Source organism: Urocampus carinirostris, chromosome 2 (genome assembly GCF_059441175.1).
Source record: "Urocampus carinirostris isolate Australia breed hairy pipefish chromosome 2, RoL_Ucar_1.0, whole genome shotgun sequence".
Classification (NCBI taxonomy): Eukaryota; Metazoa; Chordata; class Actinopteri; order Syngnathiformes; family Syngnathidae; genus Urocampus; species Urocampus carinirostris.
In genome coordinates this window covers 30834524-30850580 of record NC_142350.1, presented here as the reverse complement: position 1 = coordinate 30850580, position 16057 = coordinate 30834524, and the positions used below count along the sequence as shown (strand labels likewise).

The 16057-nt window shown below is 37.7% G+C and overlaps 1 protein-coding gene across 2 annotated transcripts in view; it reads left to right on the top strand.

The window, feature by feature from the left end:
* Window positions 1–16057, top strand: part of slc6a3 (solute carrier family 6 member 3) — a 33401-nt gene that overhangs the window by 5579 nt on the left and 11765 nt on the right. For both annotated transcript variants that reach the window (XM_088326186.1, XM_088326185.1), the window contains exons 5-10: window positions 8004–8220; window positions 9392–9530; window positions 9742–9876; window positions 12359–12462; window positions 13210–13334; window positions 15885–15997. In XM_088326186.1, the coding sequence (XP_088182312.1) occupies window positions 8004–8220; window positions 9392–9530; window positions 9742–9876; window positions 12359–12462; window positions 13210–13334; window positions 15885–15997 (833 nt within the window). The remainder of the gene's footprint in view (window positions 1–8003; window positions 8221–9391; window positions 9531–9741; window positions 9877–12358; window positions 12463–13209; window positions 13335–15884; window positions 15998–16057) is intronic.

Below are 16057 nucleotides of genomic sequence, written 5' to 3'. Positions count from 1 at the left end.
AAAAATCACTGATAAAAACGTTCCACTGTCTTTGAATATTTTTTAAAGAATTCTATGCTAAATTAAATGTAGAAATAGAAAACTTTAAAAATATTATGAAATCAATCAGTGATAAATGATAATATTGTAATCCATAATCAGCCGTAACTTCACTCAAGGAGACAGTTTGTACTATTTAATGCAGCCTATATGTCAAATAACCTCACTCGTTAAAAAAATCCAACACTATCCATTTAGATAATAAGCAAAATACATGGATCATACAAACATGCATTTAGAAAAAAAAAGATGGTCGAGTAATGTCCATTCATTTGACTTTTGCCGTTTAAACATGAGCCTCACCTGACATGATTGACCCCCATCTTGCTGCTACCCCCAAAAACAAAATCCCATTTTATTCCTCCTCTTTTTCCCCCCTCTCTTTTTTATTCCTTTTCTTTGCCACCTTTCCCCTTCTGTTTTAATTAATTGTTCCTTATTGTCTTTCTTAGATTTTTCTTTTCTCTTGCTTATTTAATTTGTCTTATTTGTTCTCTTAATTTTTCTTTTTCTTTGTTCTTCTTTTTTATTTCTGTCTTCCTACCTCTATTAATTTTAAAAGAAATAAGGGAGTTGACATAATTGTCCGACACCTTGCTGCTGCTAAAACGAGTGGGAGGAAAATAAGAAGAAATACGGTGCTTTTTGGCAACTTTGAGTGTCCGTAGTTTGTATTCTTTTTTGGTCAAGTCATATTTATTTGTTTAGCCTTTTATCACAAAAAGTCTCAAAGGGCTGTACAGGGCAGTAACAACAATGAAATAACTAGTGATATAAAATGTCAGCTATAATTTTTTTTTTGTAGGAACAGGAATATCTTAAGCAAAACATGGAAAAAGTAAATATGTAACTTGGTTTAAAATCCAAATGCCAAATATGATTATATATAAGTTCATACTCAGGTAAAGAACTAAAAGTAAGTTAGATAGCTAGCTAAAAGAGTAAAATACATCTAAATAGCGGTTCAAGGTTTGTATGGTTGCTTGTAATCCTTGAAAATTTTGATTTGTTTTTTCAAGGATTGAAATGGCTTGAATCCTGGTTGAAGTGCCTTTGAATGCTTGATATCGTTGCCGTGTTTCTCAACTAGTCTGCTTAAAAATGACACAGATACTGCCCTCTGGTGGCTTGGCTTTGCCGTTACAGTTCTTATCCCTGGTGATTAACGGCAGCTCGTCTTAGTTTGTTCATATTCTCTTTTGCCGAGATCAATCACAGGATGTTGATTAGTCAGCTTGATCATTGCACAGATTTGCCTTGGGGGTTCTTATGTTAAAGGTAAAATGTGGCTGGTGAAATTGCCATTAGCCTAATCTAGTGCTAGCCATTTATTGTGTAGCTGTTTTCAGTTTCATGATACAATACAGCTACATCTAGAGGTCAAAGAATACACACTGTCTCTTTATCTTTCATATTAATACACTGCTGGCTCAAATTATCCTTCTGAAGGCCACTTTTGGTCCCTGAGCCATGAGTTGTAAACACTTTTTATACAACAACAATCTACCAGGTAATGCACCGGGCCAAAATGCATAATGAACAATAAAAATAATCACAAAACATCCTGTCATATATGGAAATAAATGTTTAAATCATAAAATACCTTCACATACATATCATATGAATAAACAAACACATAAATAAACCTCGTAATACCTACGACTATGACATAAATGCATTTTTTTCATTCAATTATGCATTTTTTCATTAATTTTGGTATTTATTTTGTCATTTCTTTTGACGTGTACTTTGTTGTCCATTTTGTTGTGTATTATGTCATTAATTGTTATATGTTCATCAACTGGGAGGGCGGGTCAAACTGGCTGAGCTTTTCACCTTTTGGCTGATTGGTGGAGTAGCTGAATTATTTTATCATGTATTTTGTTCAGTGTTCTGTCTTGTATTTGGTCATGTAATTTATCAGGTTTTTTTAAAAAATTTTCTTGTATGTATTTTGTCATGTATTTCATGTCATGTTTATTTGTATAGCCCTTAATCAATCCCAACAACATTTATTCAAATGAGGGGGAAGGTCAAACTGGCTGAGCTTTTCACTTATTCGTTGATCAATATAGTAGCTGATTTATCATATCGTGTATTTTGTTGTGTAATTTGTTGTGTATTTTGTTTTGTATTTTGTCTTGTATTTGATCATGTATTTTTTTGTCTGTATTTTGTCGTGTATTGTATCACAACAACATTTATTCAAATGAGGGGGAGGGCCAAACTGCTGAGCTTTTCACCTATTCGTTAATTGGTTTAGTAGACAATATATTTTTTCGTGTATTTAATTTTGTATTTCGTCAAGTATTTTGTTTGTTTTTTTGGTCTTTTATTCTGCTATGTATTCTATCACAACAGAGTGTTATTCAAGAGGGGGGGCGGTTTAAGTGTTTCACCTATTCACCTACCGCTTGATCGGAGTCGAGATCGATTTTTTTGGTGTGAATTTTGTTGTGTATTTTGCCTTTTTTTAATTGCTGTATTTGGTAGTGTATTTTGTCGTGCATTATGTCATTCAATTTGTTATGTATTTTATCGTGTATTTTATCACATCTAAATCTTCAATTCAAATGAGGAGGCGGGTCAAACTGGCTAAGCTTTCACCTATTGGTTGATCGGTGTCGTAGCCATACGACTGAATAACATTTTGTTGTCACAAAATACATGATAAAATAAATACTGAAATAAAAAATGGCAGAATGCACAATTAAATGAATGGATTGCATTCTTGTCATATATTAGGTATTATGTAATGTATTAATCTGTACAATTATTTTTATGACATTTATTTCTAGGTATTTATTTATACATATATTTCTCGTTATGGCAGGATCTGTCTTTAATAAATCCATGCATCACAAGTTGTGCTTTTGTTCCTCATTAATCATTAATGTCTCTGTCTGTGTCCATCTATCTTCCTACTACCAACCAGATGACTTCCCTTGATGTCTACTTACCTGCCCCCTCGCCTGCCCGATCACATGCCAGTCCTCCTTTTGTCCGTTCGTCTTCGTCAAGCGCGACAGGCATTGTTTATCCAACCACCCCCCAAAAAATGCCAGGTTCTGGTTGCACTCAGATGGAAACACATGAAAACGAGGCTTTTAAACTTTCATCCTAATTGTCCAAAGCCGTTTGACGAAAGGGGCTTGACAGTCTCTGAAGGTGCTTTTCAAAAGCGAGGATGAGCATTGGAAATGATGCTTTTTGTCAGGGCTGATTCTATTTGGGTTATCAAGAGGTGTTTTTATTGTATTTGCATTTCTCAGGTGATCCCTGCTAATGCATTGACGGACCATCGGTTTATGTTCAACTTGCCACCAGACATCCATCCTGTTCAGTAATGTGATTGTTGTGCTGAAGGAGGCTAATAGTTGTATTTAATACTTCTAATGTGTGGCAGGGGTAGAGTGTGTACTTGGATTTGTCAACTTTTTCAGAGACATTTTTAGTTTTTACTAGCATTGTGGGGAACAATCCTCATTATATGGACTTTGTGGTGGTCCTAACGGGGCAACACCCCTTTTAAAGTGGCTTTAAGGTTTTGTTGGGCTTTGGATAGCGCAAGGGAGGGGGCAGTGACATCTAGTCAGGAGAGGTAGGTGAGGCTTTGCTTTACCTGTTATTATGGAAATATATTAAATAGAAATACGTATTCAGTTTTAAAGTGATTTTATTGATTATTTTAATTCCCAATTTTGGTATTTCCCTTTTTAAAACTGATGCAGTTCACCTTGTATTATGAATATTATTAATTCAATTTGTATGTAATATATAACTGCGTCGAGTGAAATATTCGTTTTAGACTTACAAGTAAAGCTCTTAAAATTGTTTTTTCAATTGAAAAAAAATTAGATACTACAATCTGGATATCCCCAGTCATGCTAGAATTATTGTCATGTATTGAATAGAAGTTTCTGCAGTTCCGTGCAGTCAGGGGAGGCTGGTAAGGCCGTGCCTCATCTGTCATCATGGAATTATAAAGTAAACATATATCAAATGGTTATATTTATTCAGTGTTAAACTTCTTTTTCATTTAACTTCCTGTGTCGAGTGTACAGTAATATCAGTCTCTGGAGTCACCAGTAGAGCTCTTAAAACATATTTTGCGGTTAAAACCTCATTAGTTAATACCATCGGGAAAATTTTCAATCATGTTAGAATTATTGTCATGTGTTGGATAGAAATTCCTACAGTGGCGTGCAGCTAGGGGAGGCAGGTGAAGAACAGTTATCGTGGAATTAATGACATAAGAATATCCTAAATGGTTAAATGTATCCATTGATAGCATTTTTTCTCAATCAATTTCACAATCGCTGAATTTTCACATGATATTATGAGTGTTGTTAATGCCTACTTAGTATGTAATCATGAGGTAAGGGTCTGCATTTTCAGAGTGAGACATGCAACTCTCTTGCCTCACAACAGAGGGCGATAGTAAGACCAATGATTCTGATTTGGCTCACTCCTTAGGTTCAAACAATAGATATAGTGACACGATTAGCAAGCTAACAGCAGGTCAAGCTTTCCAGTAATTGTTTTTTCTTGTTGCATGGATTTTTTTCCATAATTCACGATGACCTATCTATTGATGCTTGTATTCAAAAGGAGCAGTATGGTATGTATTACTGTGCTGAACGTCTGCTGATGCAGAGTGAGGCACACAATTCACTCATGGAAGAGGATGATGGTGAGACCCAGGATTCAAATTTGGTGCACACCCGAGCCCCAATTAGCGTTAGTGTTAGCAAGCCAAAAACAAATCAAGCCATCCAGTAATTATTACTTGTTGCATTGACTTTTAAAAAAATAAATGGAGGAGCACCATCTAGTGATCACAAATTTAATGATTGATTTCTTTTCAATGTAACAAGAAGCTAAAAGCTATCTGGCACTACGCGGCAGTTTGTTTTCGAAGGCAGCTACTCTTGTGGCCTCCAGCTGTTTGACTGACAGCATACACCAGCCTATCACAAGTCACGCACATATACAGTCACACCCACCCGACGCAGAGTGCCCTCCCTAATCTGTCTAATAATGCAAAATACAACGATATCAATGACAATAAGGACCAAATCAATTCAATTTTGAATCTGCGAACTAGTGAACCAGGAATAACCGAAGCTTTCAGTGGAGAGGGGTCTCTATTATGCTTTCTTGCTCGGTCCAATCAAATGATAATTAAGATTTAGGATTGTTAATTTTTATATCTAACTGTGCCTCACCAGACACAGACCTCACCTCAAGTTACAGGGTTAGGCAATCAGTTTTGATGGTTTGCATCGTCAATCGAATGTCTCAAATAGGATAAAAAACGAAGAATGAATGGTCATTGATATTAGAATTGTGAACAGGCTTGTGGAGTAACGAAATACACATAGCAGCATCACGTAATCAGGATACAAACAATGTAATGCTATTCCGTTACAGTTACAGAAAAACAGACATAATCAAATAACAGGAATATTTTGTAAAAAATAAGGATTACTTTGCAGGATTACAATTATTTTTAAAATCTTATGCATATTGTACAATTCAGGGGATAATGTTGAAGTACAGTGTGCCTTAGTTTTAACTCTTTTTTTATTCTTTTCCACATTCGCTTTAGCTTTGTTTACATTCACCTCTTTCTCTGTCGTCTCATTTATTCCACACACACACACAACGGTGCACTCACTTTCAGGTACCCCTGCAGCTGCCCAAGGTGCCTGAGTATAAATCATGATAATATGACCCAAATCTTTGCCAATCCCCAAAAAAGTGCCATATAATTAAAGTGTAAATAACAAGACAACACCAACAAACAAGTATAAGCATATAAATGAAATAACATTAAATGAGCTGTGCAATTTGATTCCTGGGAGCACGTTCCCTCTTCCAAAGCTCTTTTTTTTATCAAGGTTGCATTGTTCATTTCTCTCAAACAAAATTTAGTTATTTTATTGATATCTAGTTTATTTGTTCTTTATTTTTTGCAAAGTTGGTATTGGAATAATACAAAGGTAATTGAAAGTAATACATTGTTATTACTCGAACATTACAGCATTCTTATTACATTATTGATAACATATTTCAAGAGGTAACTAGTAACTGCATTGGATTACATTTTGAAAGTAACCCTTCCAACCCTGCTTGTGAAACATTGTATGCAACAAGATGAGACATGGCACTCCTGGGTAAGCATGTAATAAAACTTTAAAGAGAAAAATAAATTAAAAGACTGTCAGGATGAATAGGCAAAATATTTACAACGTAGTGCTTAGACATTGCTATGTGTTTGTGTGTAATTGCATGAACGTGTGTGTCCCCGCCAAGCGTGGGCCTCCTGTCTCGAAACATGTGCTGTCTGTCAGGGCTCCACACAAGACATTGACGTTCTAATCACATGCTTCCTACACCATCATTCTCTGCCACTCTGTGGGGGATAACAGTAATTATTCAAATGCATACATGCACATGCTCATATTGGCAGTAATTATTCTGATCAACAAGCTTGTTTCCGCCTAAGATCGATGTATCTGACGAGGGGAGCAAAAGCACGTAGAGCATGGATTCCGTTAAAGGAGACAACTATTAGATTCAGAAATAAGTAGAATACATTCCATTTCCAGACTACACAGTGCTAATGATTAAAAGCGGCATGTGCAAATTGAAGGGGAAAAACTAATCTTTGTTCTTGTACAAACTGCACCAGATTTTCTTTTTCGAACTTTCATAAATATGAACTCTTTCACGTCCATTTCTTATATTTAAAAACAATCAGTGGGGAGATGTCTAGTAAAAAAAAAGTAAAACGCTGTGCCACGGTAATGTCACTTGTTTGCGGACTGTCTCTGCAGCTGTCAATCTTATTCAATCATCCTAGTCATTAACATTGACATAAATACAATGGTGTAATAAAAACATTAACAAAACAAAACCCAATGCACTGTACTGACTTAAATTCAGAAGTCTGTAAAATCACAACAGCCTGTACACATTCTAAACCATGTGATTGATCTTCAGCCCTCTCATACCTTGTGAACACGACAAAGGGATAGAGAGGAGACAACGTATTGCTACTGCAGCATTAAAAAATACTGTACTTACATACTGCTAGCCGGTAAACTCTGTGTTTTCGCAGATATAATATAAAATGTCTAAAAAATAATCAAATAATCAAGAAAAATTGAAAAAATGAGTGCGCTGTTGAATGGAGTAAAAACAAGGTAACAGTGTGACAAAAAGGTAGGTGTATTGAATAATAAAAACAGGATAACAGAACAGGGACTTCAACAAAATAATTAATTTCAGGATCAGGGTAAGCGATTAGTGGAAGTATGCCCAACAAATAAAGTTAATAAAGCATCTAAAGAGGGAACCAGCTAAACTGCCTTCAGTACAGTACATTTAGTTTTAGTTAATCCTGTGTCAATTTAATTAATTTTGACTGAAGCACTAGTTTATTGAGCTTGACAGGGAGTTTCTTAATCACAGCACAATGTGTTTCATTTACTAAAAATGTCAAAAATATCTCCTCTATCACTAATTAAGTGACCAGGCATTTGGATACCAAACAGAGTCATACTGTATGTGCTCCTGATACTTTCCCGTACTTCATTGAATTCTTCACTTGGACATTCAGAGCGCTGAGGAGAAATAACACCGTATCATCACCTTCCCCAGGCCCTCACATTGCTTTGTTTTAATTAGACGGTGGGGATCCCTTGTCCGCACCAGTTCTAAGTCAGGCGCTAGGCACTGGCCAAGGCGACCTGTAAGGGCTGTGCCAAGCCGAGGGCCTGGCGTGTGTCCCAAATCCCCGCCGACACCATCCCCCCTGTGAAAAAAATAAAGTAAAAAAGCCACATTGTATTTAAAGCTGCAGTGTTTAAAATACAAAAAAGTAGCTGCTCGTAGTCCGTAATTTTTGGTTTTACACAAAAAAGACTGAAATTTGGACTTTGTCTTTTGCAACATAGGTGTGGGATTTACAGTTATCCTCATTTCCCTCTATGTTGGCTTTTATTATAATGTCATCATCTCCTGGGCGCTCTTCTACCTCTTCTCTTCGTTTACCGGCGAGCTCCCTTGGGTAAACTGCAACAACACTTGGAACAGTCCCAACTGTTCCGACTGGGCTGACAACGGCACGATCAGCGATATTTACAAGGCCACCCCAGCTCAAGAGTACTTTGAGTAAGTTGGCACAATTTCACCTTCCACCTTTTTTTTTTATGTACCCCTGAATGAAACATACATCTTCTTAGCCATCCACCCCTTGAACATGTTACAGGTGGTGGATGAGCCCTGCTTTACGTGACTTGTTTTATTTTACAAAATGTAACAAATGTTTATTAGTGCTGTCAGAGTTAAAGTTGTATTATAATTTAAAAACCTATACATATGTGTTTTAAAATCTTTGTTTGTAAGGGTCGATAGTGGTTAGCGCGTCCGCACCACAGGCCATGAGATAGAACCTTCCTGTGTTGAGTTTGCATGTTCTCCCTCTGCTTGTGTGGGTTTACTCCGGACACTCCGGTTGCCTTCCACATCTTAAGCTAACAGGGAGGCAATGCAGGTTAGCTAAAATCGGGGTAATGTGGTCAAACTTTCTCGTCTTAGTTAAAAGCCTCGCTGCAGCATTTTGCACCAACTGATGGCTGTTGATTTTAGACTTTGGGAGACTGGAGAATAGTGCATTACAGTAATCGAGACGGTAGTTAACAAACTCATGAATTACAATCACCACATCCGACTGAGACAGAATAGGGCGAATTTTAGCAATGTTGCAAAGATGGAAAAAAGCTGTTCTAGTAATGAAATGAAATGAAATGATCTGCATTTATATAGCACTTTCAAGTCAATGACTTCCCAAAGCGCTTTACATTGTGCTTCACATTTCCCAATAGCGGCCGTGATCTGTGCAGCCATGTAAGGCGCTAACCTGCTTATTGGGGGTATTGGGGGTTCAGTGTCTTACCCAAGGACACGTCGACATGTAACACGGACAAGCCAGGATTCGAACTGGGATCCCTTAATCCTAAAACGATCGCTCTACCTCCTGAGCTACTGCCGCCCCCGAGTAGTAGTAAAATTCATAACGTGTGTTTGAAAGGACAGATCGGGGTCAAATATGACACCTACATTTTTGACTGAGTCACTCTGGGTCATATTACATTTGTCAATGTTCAGAGCCGTTTTTGAGAACAAGTCACGGCATTTAGACGGACCAATAACTAGCATTTCGGTCTTTTCAGAGTTGAGGCGCAAAACATTGAGTGAACAAAATCAGGAAAAATTGATCAAGTATACTCTAACATTTTAAGTAAACCACTTCATCGTTCACTGTAATATTCTTTTTCCCGAGGCGAGGGGTGCTCCACATTCAGGACAGCAACGGTATTGATAATCTGGGTCGTCCCCGTTGGCAGTTGACGTCCTGTCTTGCCGTGGTCATCGTTTTGCTCTACTTTAGTCTGTGGAAAGGTGTTAAGACATCTGGCAAGGTAGGGAAGCAAAGTTTTTACTTCATGAGTATTAAATTGTTACGGCGTAGTAGAACATTGGATCAGCATTGTAAGTTGTAGATGTTTTTTTAAATTGAACTGTCTTGAATATTTTGCAATGCAGGCATTTTGAAAATATCGTGCATCTCTCCTAACTCCGTTTCTTTGCATGCATGTGTGGGTCCGCCTTCTGTGACCTTTTACCTGGCAGGTTGTGTGGATCACAGCCACCATGCCCTACGTGGTCTTGACTGTGCTGCTCATTCGAGGAGTCACGTTGCCCGGAGCCAAGGCTGGCATTAAGGCCTACCTGTCTGTCGACTTCCTGAAACTCTGTGATGCCAAGGTGAGATCCGAGCAGGTAGCAAGAGCACACGAGGAGATTTAGTGCCCACCAGCAATAGAAAGAGTAAACTGAAACAATGTTTACAAAATACATTTATTTGTAAGTATGGTCCGTGTACTGTGAATATATGAACCAATGTGATGAAAAAATAATTAGAGGGATAAGCCAACAAATTGCATAGAGGACAATGGCATTTTATCTCCTCACAGGAAGTCAAAAAATATTAATTAAAATGATAATTATGATTATTATTGTTTTTTTCGAACATATCAAGCAGCTTGTTTACATATTTATATATATATATATATATATATATATATATACTGGTATATATAAAATTATATGTGGGTTATGACCGAACGAACACGATCCCGGATACAAGTGGCCGAAATGAGTTTCCTCTGCAGGGTGTCTAGGTTTTCCCTTAGCGATAAGGTGAGAAGCTAGTCATCCGGGAGGGACTCTGTGTAGAGCCACTGCTCCTGCGCATTGTGAGGAGTCAGTTGAGGTGGCTCGGGCTTCTGATAAGGATGCCTCCTGGACGCCTCACTTGGGAAGTGTTCCGGGCATGTCCCACCAGCAGGAGGCCCCGGGGGCGACCCACGACACGCTGGAGAGACTATGTCTCTCGGCTGGCTTGGGAACGCCTCGGGATCCCATCGGATGAGATGGGAACGCCTCGGGATCCCATCGGATGAGCTTGAGGAGGTGGCTGGGGATAGGGACGTCTGGGGCTTCCCTTTTAAGGCTGCTGCCCCCGCGACCTGACCCTGGATAAGCGGAAGATAATAGATGGATGGATGGATATACATATATATATATATATATATATATATATATATATATATATATATATATATATATATATGCATCAGTTTTACAAGGTTGTTGCTGGGTAATATAGGTACCGTATTTTCCGCACTATAGGGCGCACCGGGTTATAGGGCGCACCCCCAAAAAATAGTTTTTGGTCCTATATCTTCCATAGATAAGGCGCACCGGATTATAAGGCGCTACAATGGGAACGTGGACAAAACAGTCAGATGATTCAGTCAAACTGATTACCCCCTTAACATTCCCAAAGCTTGCAAAGAAGCAAATACGTGTCGTAGACACGTGCGGATGCGGTGTCCGGACGATGTCACTTAAATGCGTCATTTCAAATATCATTCGGAAGGTTGAAGTCTTGGGATTCAAGAAATGCCAAACATTTCTATGTTTCTATTTTCTTTTTCGCTCACAACTTTACTGTGCATATGACAATAAACACTTGGAATTGGGTTTAATTCACTCAACTCATCACAGCAACATCAAGATCGTTCTAAAACAAGATACCGGGAAAATATAAAGCCGCATAACTCACCTAAGTTCTCACGTTCAATAATGATACGCCATCATGGTCTTCTTACAACCGTGAGTGAAGTAAATCCAGAAGAGTAGAATATTTACAAATACAGACTAATGAAACATGTTTCTTTATGGCGTACTTTAGCAAGCTTGCTACGCCATTGCTAAACTCGGCCGATTGCAGGGTTTGTTTTGGCCATCTAGCCAATCCGAGGCTCCGAATAACTTCAGCCAATAGCGATCGATTTAACGGATGATTGACACATTGGTTAGCCAATGAAACGCCGGTATATAAATCCCAGCATACACCGCGGACTTGCTACGCCATTGCTAAACTCGGCCGATTGCAGGGTTTGTTTTGGCCATCTAGCCAATCCGAGGCCCTGAATAACTTCAGCCAATAGTGATCGATTCAAATGATGATTGACACATTGGTTAGCCAATGAAACGCCGGTATATAAATCCCAGCATACACCGCGGACTACTCCACGTTCGGGGTAAAATCGAGTCGGCGGCTGTTGAGTAAGTTGCGAGACCTTGCGAATTTAATATTGAGCCATATATAAGGCGCACTGTGTTATAAGGCGCATGGTCAGCTTTTGAAAAAAAATAAGACTTTTAGGTGCGCCTTATAGTGCGGAAAATACGGTATATTGATAACAAATTAAGATTAAGTAATAATGTATTCTGATTTTTTTGAACACTAAAGACAATATTGAAAGAAATTGCTCCTAATTTCTGAGTAATACCATCCCCAATTGCTGGCAAATTAAAATAATGATTTAAAAAAAAACTTTTGATTAATAACAATAATCATGCTAATGATAATTTACAACCCTAGGTGGTACCTGTTTCTTACGTTTTTTGTGAACATGTTCATCAAGTTTCTACAAATAAATACTCAAAAACAAGGAGAGCGCAAAGAGATGCGTTGCAGGCAATCAGAGAATTAGATTAGATAAGATGCATGGCACTGTAATTTGCAAAATTACCCCTGCATTCACAGGCGTCTTTCATCTATTGCTGTTGAAAGAGTTTCCTGCAATTATCCCTAATAATGGCTTTTTTTCTCCTCCTGTGCCTTTTGTTTGCCGCTTCACACAAGTGCGCCGTTTTCTGTCACCCATCCCTGCAGGTTTGGATCGACGCTGCCACGCAGATCTGTTTCTCGCTGGGTGTCGGGTTTGGTGTGCTAATCGCCTTTTCCAGCTACAACAAATTCAGCAACAACTGCTACAGGTACAGGAGTCGTACACACAGATATATGCATGAAATTGCACAGGTGAATTACAAGAGCCTTTGAAAGTCTTTAAAACCTGCTACATATTGTATGTGACACTTTACCAATAGCAACACTAAACCATTTACCTCATATATTCACACATTTGATATAATTTAGTTAGTCATTTGTCATTGACTTATCATACATTGCAGCAGGGTTTTGCAAAGTAATGACTTTAGTGTCCTGTGTTGGTTTGACATCTGAGATGTGATTGGTAAAACAAGTACTAAAGCTGAGCAGTTCCGCTGGGATTTTTATTACAGAACAGAATATTTTGGGCAGAACAAGCCCTAGGGTTTCACAAAACCACACTAAACATGACTGACAATCTTTTTTATAGGATTCTAACGAAACTAGAGGTCGTGGAAAAAATCCCTCTTCACACCAGCCTTTATGTGGACCGCGTCTGAATAGTACTGCTAAACTCAAGGCCTTCCCTTAACTAAAAACGCCACTTGAAAAAACACTTGAAACAATGTAGGGACTAAATAACAACTGAATGAATGGATGTTTCAAGAGGTCAAGGAATCAGAACAGAAAATAGCTTTAGCCTGGTGTTTAGTAAGAAACAGGTAAAAGAAATGAATTGGCATCAGCAATGATCAAAGCAGTAAGATGTGCCCTAATGCAGGACTTAACACTTGCATCAAAAACTATCCCGTTTAAAAAAAAAATTCTTATCTGATTCCGTTTGAATGTTTCAGGGATGCCATCATTACCTGCTCCATCAACTCTCTCACCAGCTTCTTCTCTGGCTTTGTGGTCTTCTCCTTTCTTGGCTACATGTCGTACAAGCACAACGTGTCTTTGGAAAAGGTCGCAAGAGATGGTATGTTTTTAATGCACAAACATGTCAAGATTTAATTTGATGTATTGGTTATGGTTAAATATTTTTAAAATTGTTTTAATTATGTTTTTAGCTTCCAAATTTGCACTATTGTATATATAATCAAATATTCTTAATACATGTTAAGCTCTACCCTTGAAACAGCTTGTAAATAGATGATTCCGAATGACTAAAAATTGTTTGTCATTACAAAACCCCAAAATATTTAGACTATAGAAGTCATACACCTAGATTTTGAAATTAAGACGGTCTAAGAAAAGGGTTGACAATGGCGCCATGCTCAAACTTATTCAGATTGATGTCTTATCCTAAAAATAAACTATTAGGATAGTATGAATGTAAACAACTAACAGCTTGCTGTCCATGGTCCTAAAACTACCGACTACTGTTTCTATGTGTGTAGTGCATATGAACACAAATACATTATGACATTGAAAACTTAGATTTGTACTCATTAAAAGATTAAGTGTTACCAAACACTTATAAATACACGACAGACACTTATACGTTTTAACAGTCAAAGTAGCTTTTAGCATCCCAACAAATGCTGTTAGAAGCTGTTTCCTTACATTTAATTTGTTTTTGTTAAAAGAAACGCAAAAAACAAATTAATATTGCCCATTCTAAGTATTTTCATATAATCTATAGTAAAATGGGAACATACCAGCAATGAGTCAAATTGTTTGATCTGACCTGATCTGAGCTCTTTTTAAATAGAGATGTTCAATACTGCATTTTGTCAGGCATATTCCATTAGCTATACTCAAATATTGAACAGTCCTTGATACCATTAGTACTTTATTTTCACAACCATTGGGCGCACCGTGTTAAAAGGCGCCATCTCCGTAGCTAGTCCTATTTCTGCATTTAACTTATGTACAGCACGATAAGGTGTGGGTGCCCTCTGCTCTGGCTGCCTTACAACACAGCTAATAATAATAATAATAATAAGCATCCAAGTGTGCGTATTTAAAAATACAGCGGGTGTAAAACTGAGTTTTGCTGTGGTTTATTTAAGTATTAGATAGAGATAGATAGATAGATAGATAGATAGATAGATACTTTATTCATCCCCGAAGGGAAATTCACATTTCCAGCAGCATCCCTGAGCTGAGAACAGTACAATAATAAAGCAAAAAGAAAACAATATACAAATACCCAGTGTGACGTGCAAATGCCCACTGTAGCGTGTTATATAGAGTAACTAAATAGTGCTACACAGAATACATATTGCAGTAAGATTCGGTAATATCCAATGTAGGTGGTGTGGTTTAATGTGGGCCTTTACTCTGCCGGGTGGAGTTAAAGAGCCTCATGGCATGAGGAAGAAAAGATCTCTTCAGTCTGTCCGTAGTACAAGACAGTGACAGCAGTCTGTCGCTGAAACTGCTCTATTAATTACAAAGTAAAACACACAGAGTTCGTCTTCCATTATTTTGCTACTTGCAAGCCATCGATTCATTAACCCTCAATTTTTTTGCGGCTTCCCAGTTTACATGTTCTTCCGTGTAGTGTAGAAATCACCACACCATGGCAGACAAAAACACGGAATGCATTCAATGGTGGCAAAGATGGGTCTTGGGTTTAATTAATAGTTGTGGGGACAACACTGTTCAGCCTCCGCTAGCATAATAACTTTACATTGCTATATATGCTATGGTGTTAGCATCCATGAGTACTTTCGCAAACAATGGATTACATTCCATGTGAAATCACTTGTCCTCTTCTGCAATGGTGAGACACTTGTCATGCTCCCACAGGAGACGCATAGAAGTCACAGGAGATCGCCAACAAGTTGAATTTAGTTGGAAATGTGAACAATCTCACAAAAACGTCTGATTTCACACAAAAATCCAAAACCTAGCCATATATACACGCCTACACCTCCCCCTTTAGTAGTGACGCCCACACTTCACCCTTTAGCAGCCTCATGATGTTCTCAGCTATGTCCGCCACTACATCACATACAATATGGCGCGCCACACAATTTGAAGGAAATCTGAGAGTTTTATGTGTGCCTTATGGTCGTGAAAATGCAATACATAAACTCGATCTGCAAAAATGGCAAATTCTAAAGAAATACCTTTAAATACCAAAATCATAATTTTCCTTAATGTGATAATTTAATGACAATTTAACATTCCTTCAGTTCCAATTACCTGTAAAATGGCTAATCTTAGGCATCTAATACTCATATGAGCTACCGTTGCGAGTTCAAACACCAATGAGCTTGGTATTAATTCGCCTGTACATAAATTTAAATGGTAAATTCCTTAGTAAAAAACGTATTGTCAATCTACCTATCAGTTGTTTTCTCCTTTGAAGAACATATTGTATTTTTATTTATTTATTTTATTATTATTATTTAGATAAAATATTTTTTACATTTTCCCAAAATATGGATGCCATTTTACAACAGTGAATTTAAATATTATATTCTATCCTGACCAAACCACAGCCTGGAAAGTCCTGTAATGTTAATTAACTTCAGTTTTAGAGTGATAATTTACTTTGTCTATTTGGTCTGTTTAGGCGCTGGATTGGTGTTTGTTATTTATCCTGAAGCCATCGCCACCTTGCCCGGCTCATCCGTCTGGGCAGTGATCTTCTTCATCATGCTCTTAACATTAGGCATCGACAGTGCTGTGAGTATTTAGTTCCTAATCATAGAATCAATTACATTTGTTCTGCCTACAAGTCAAGTC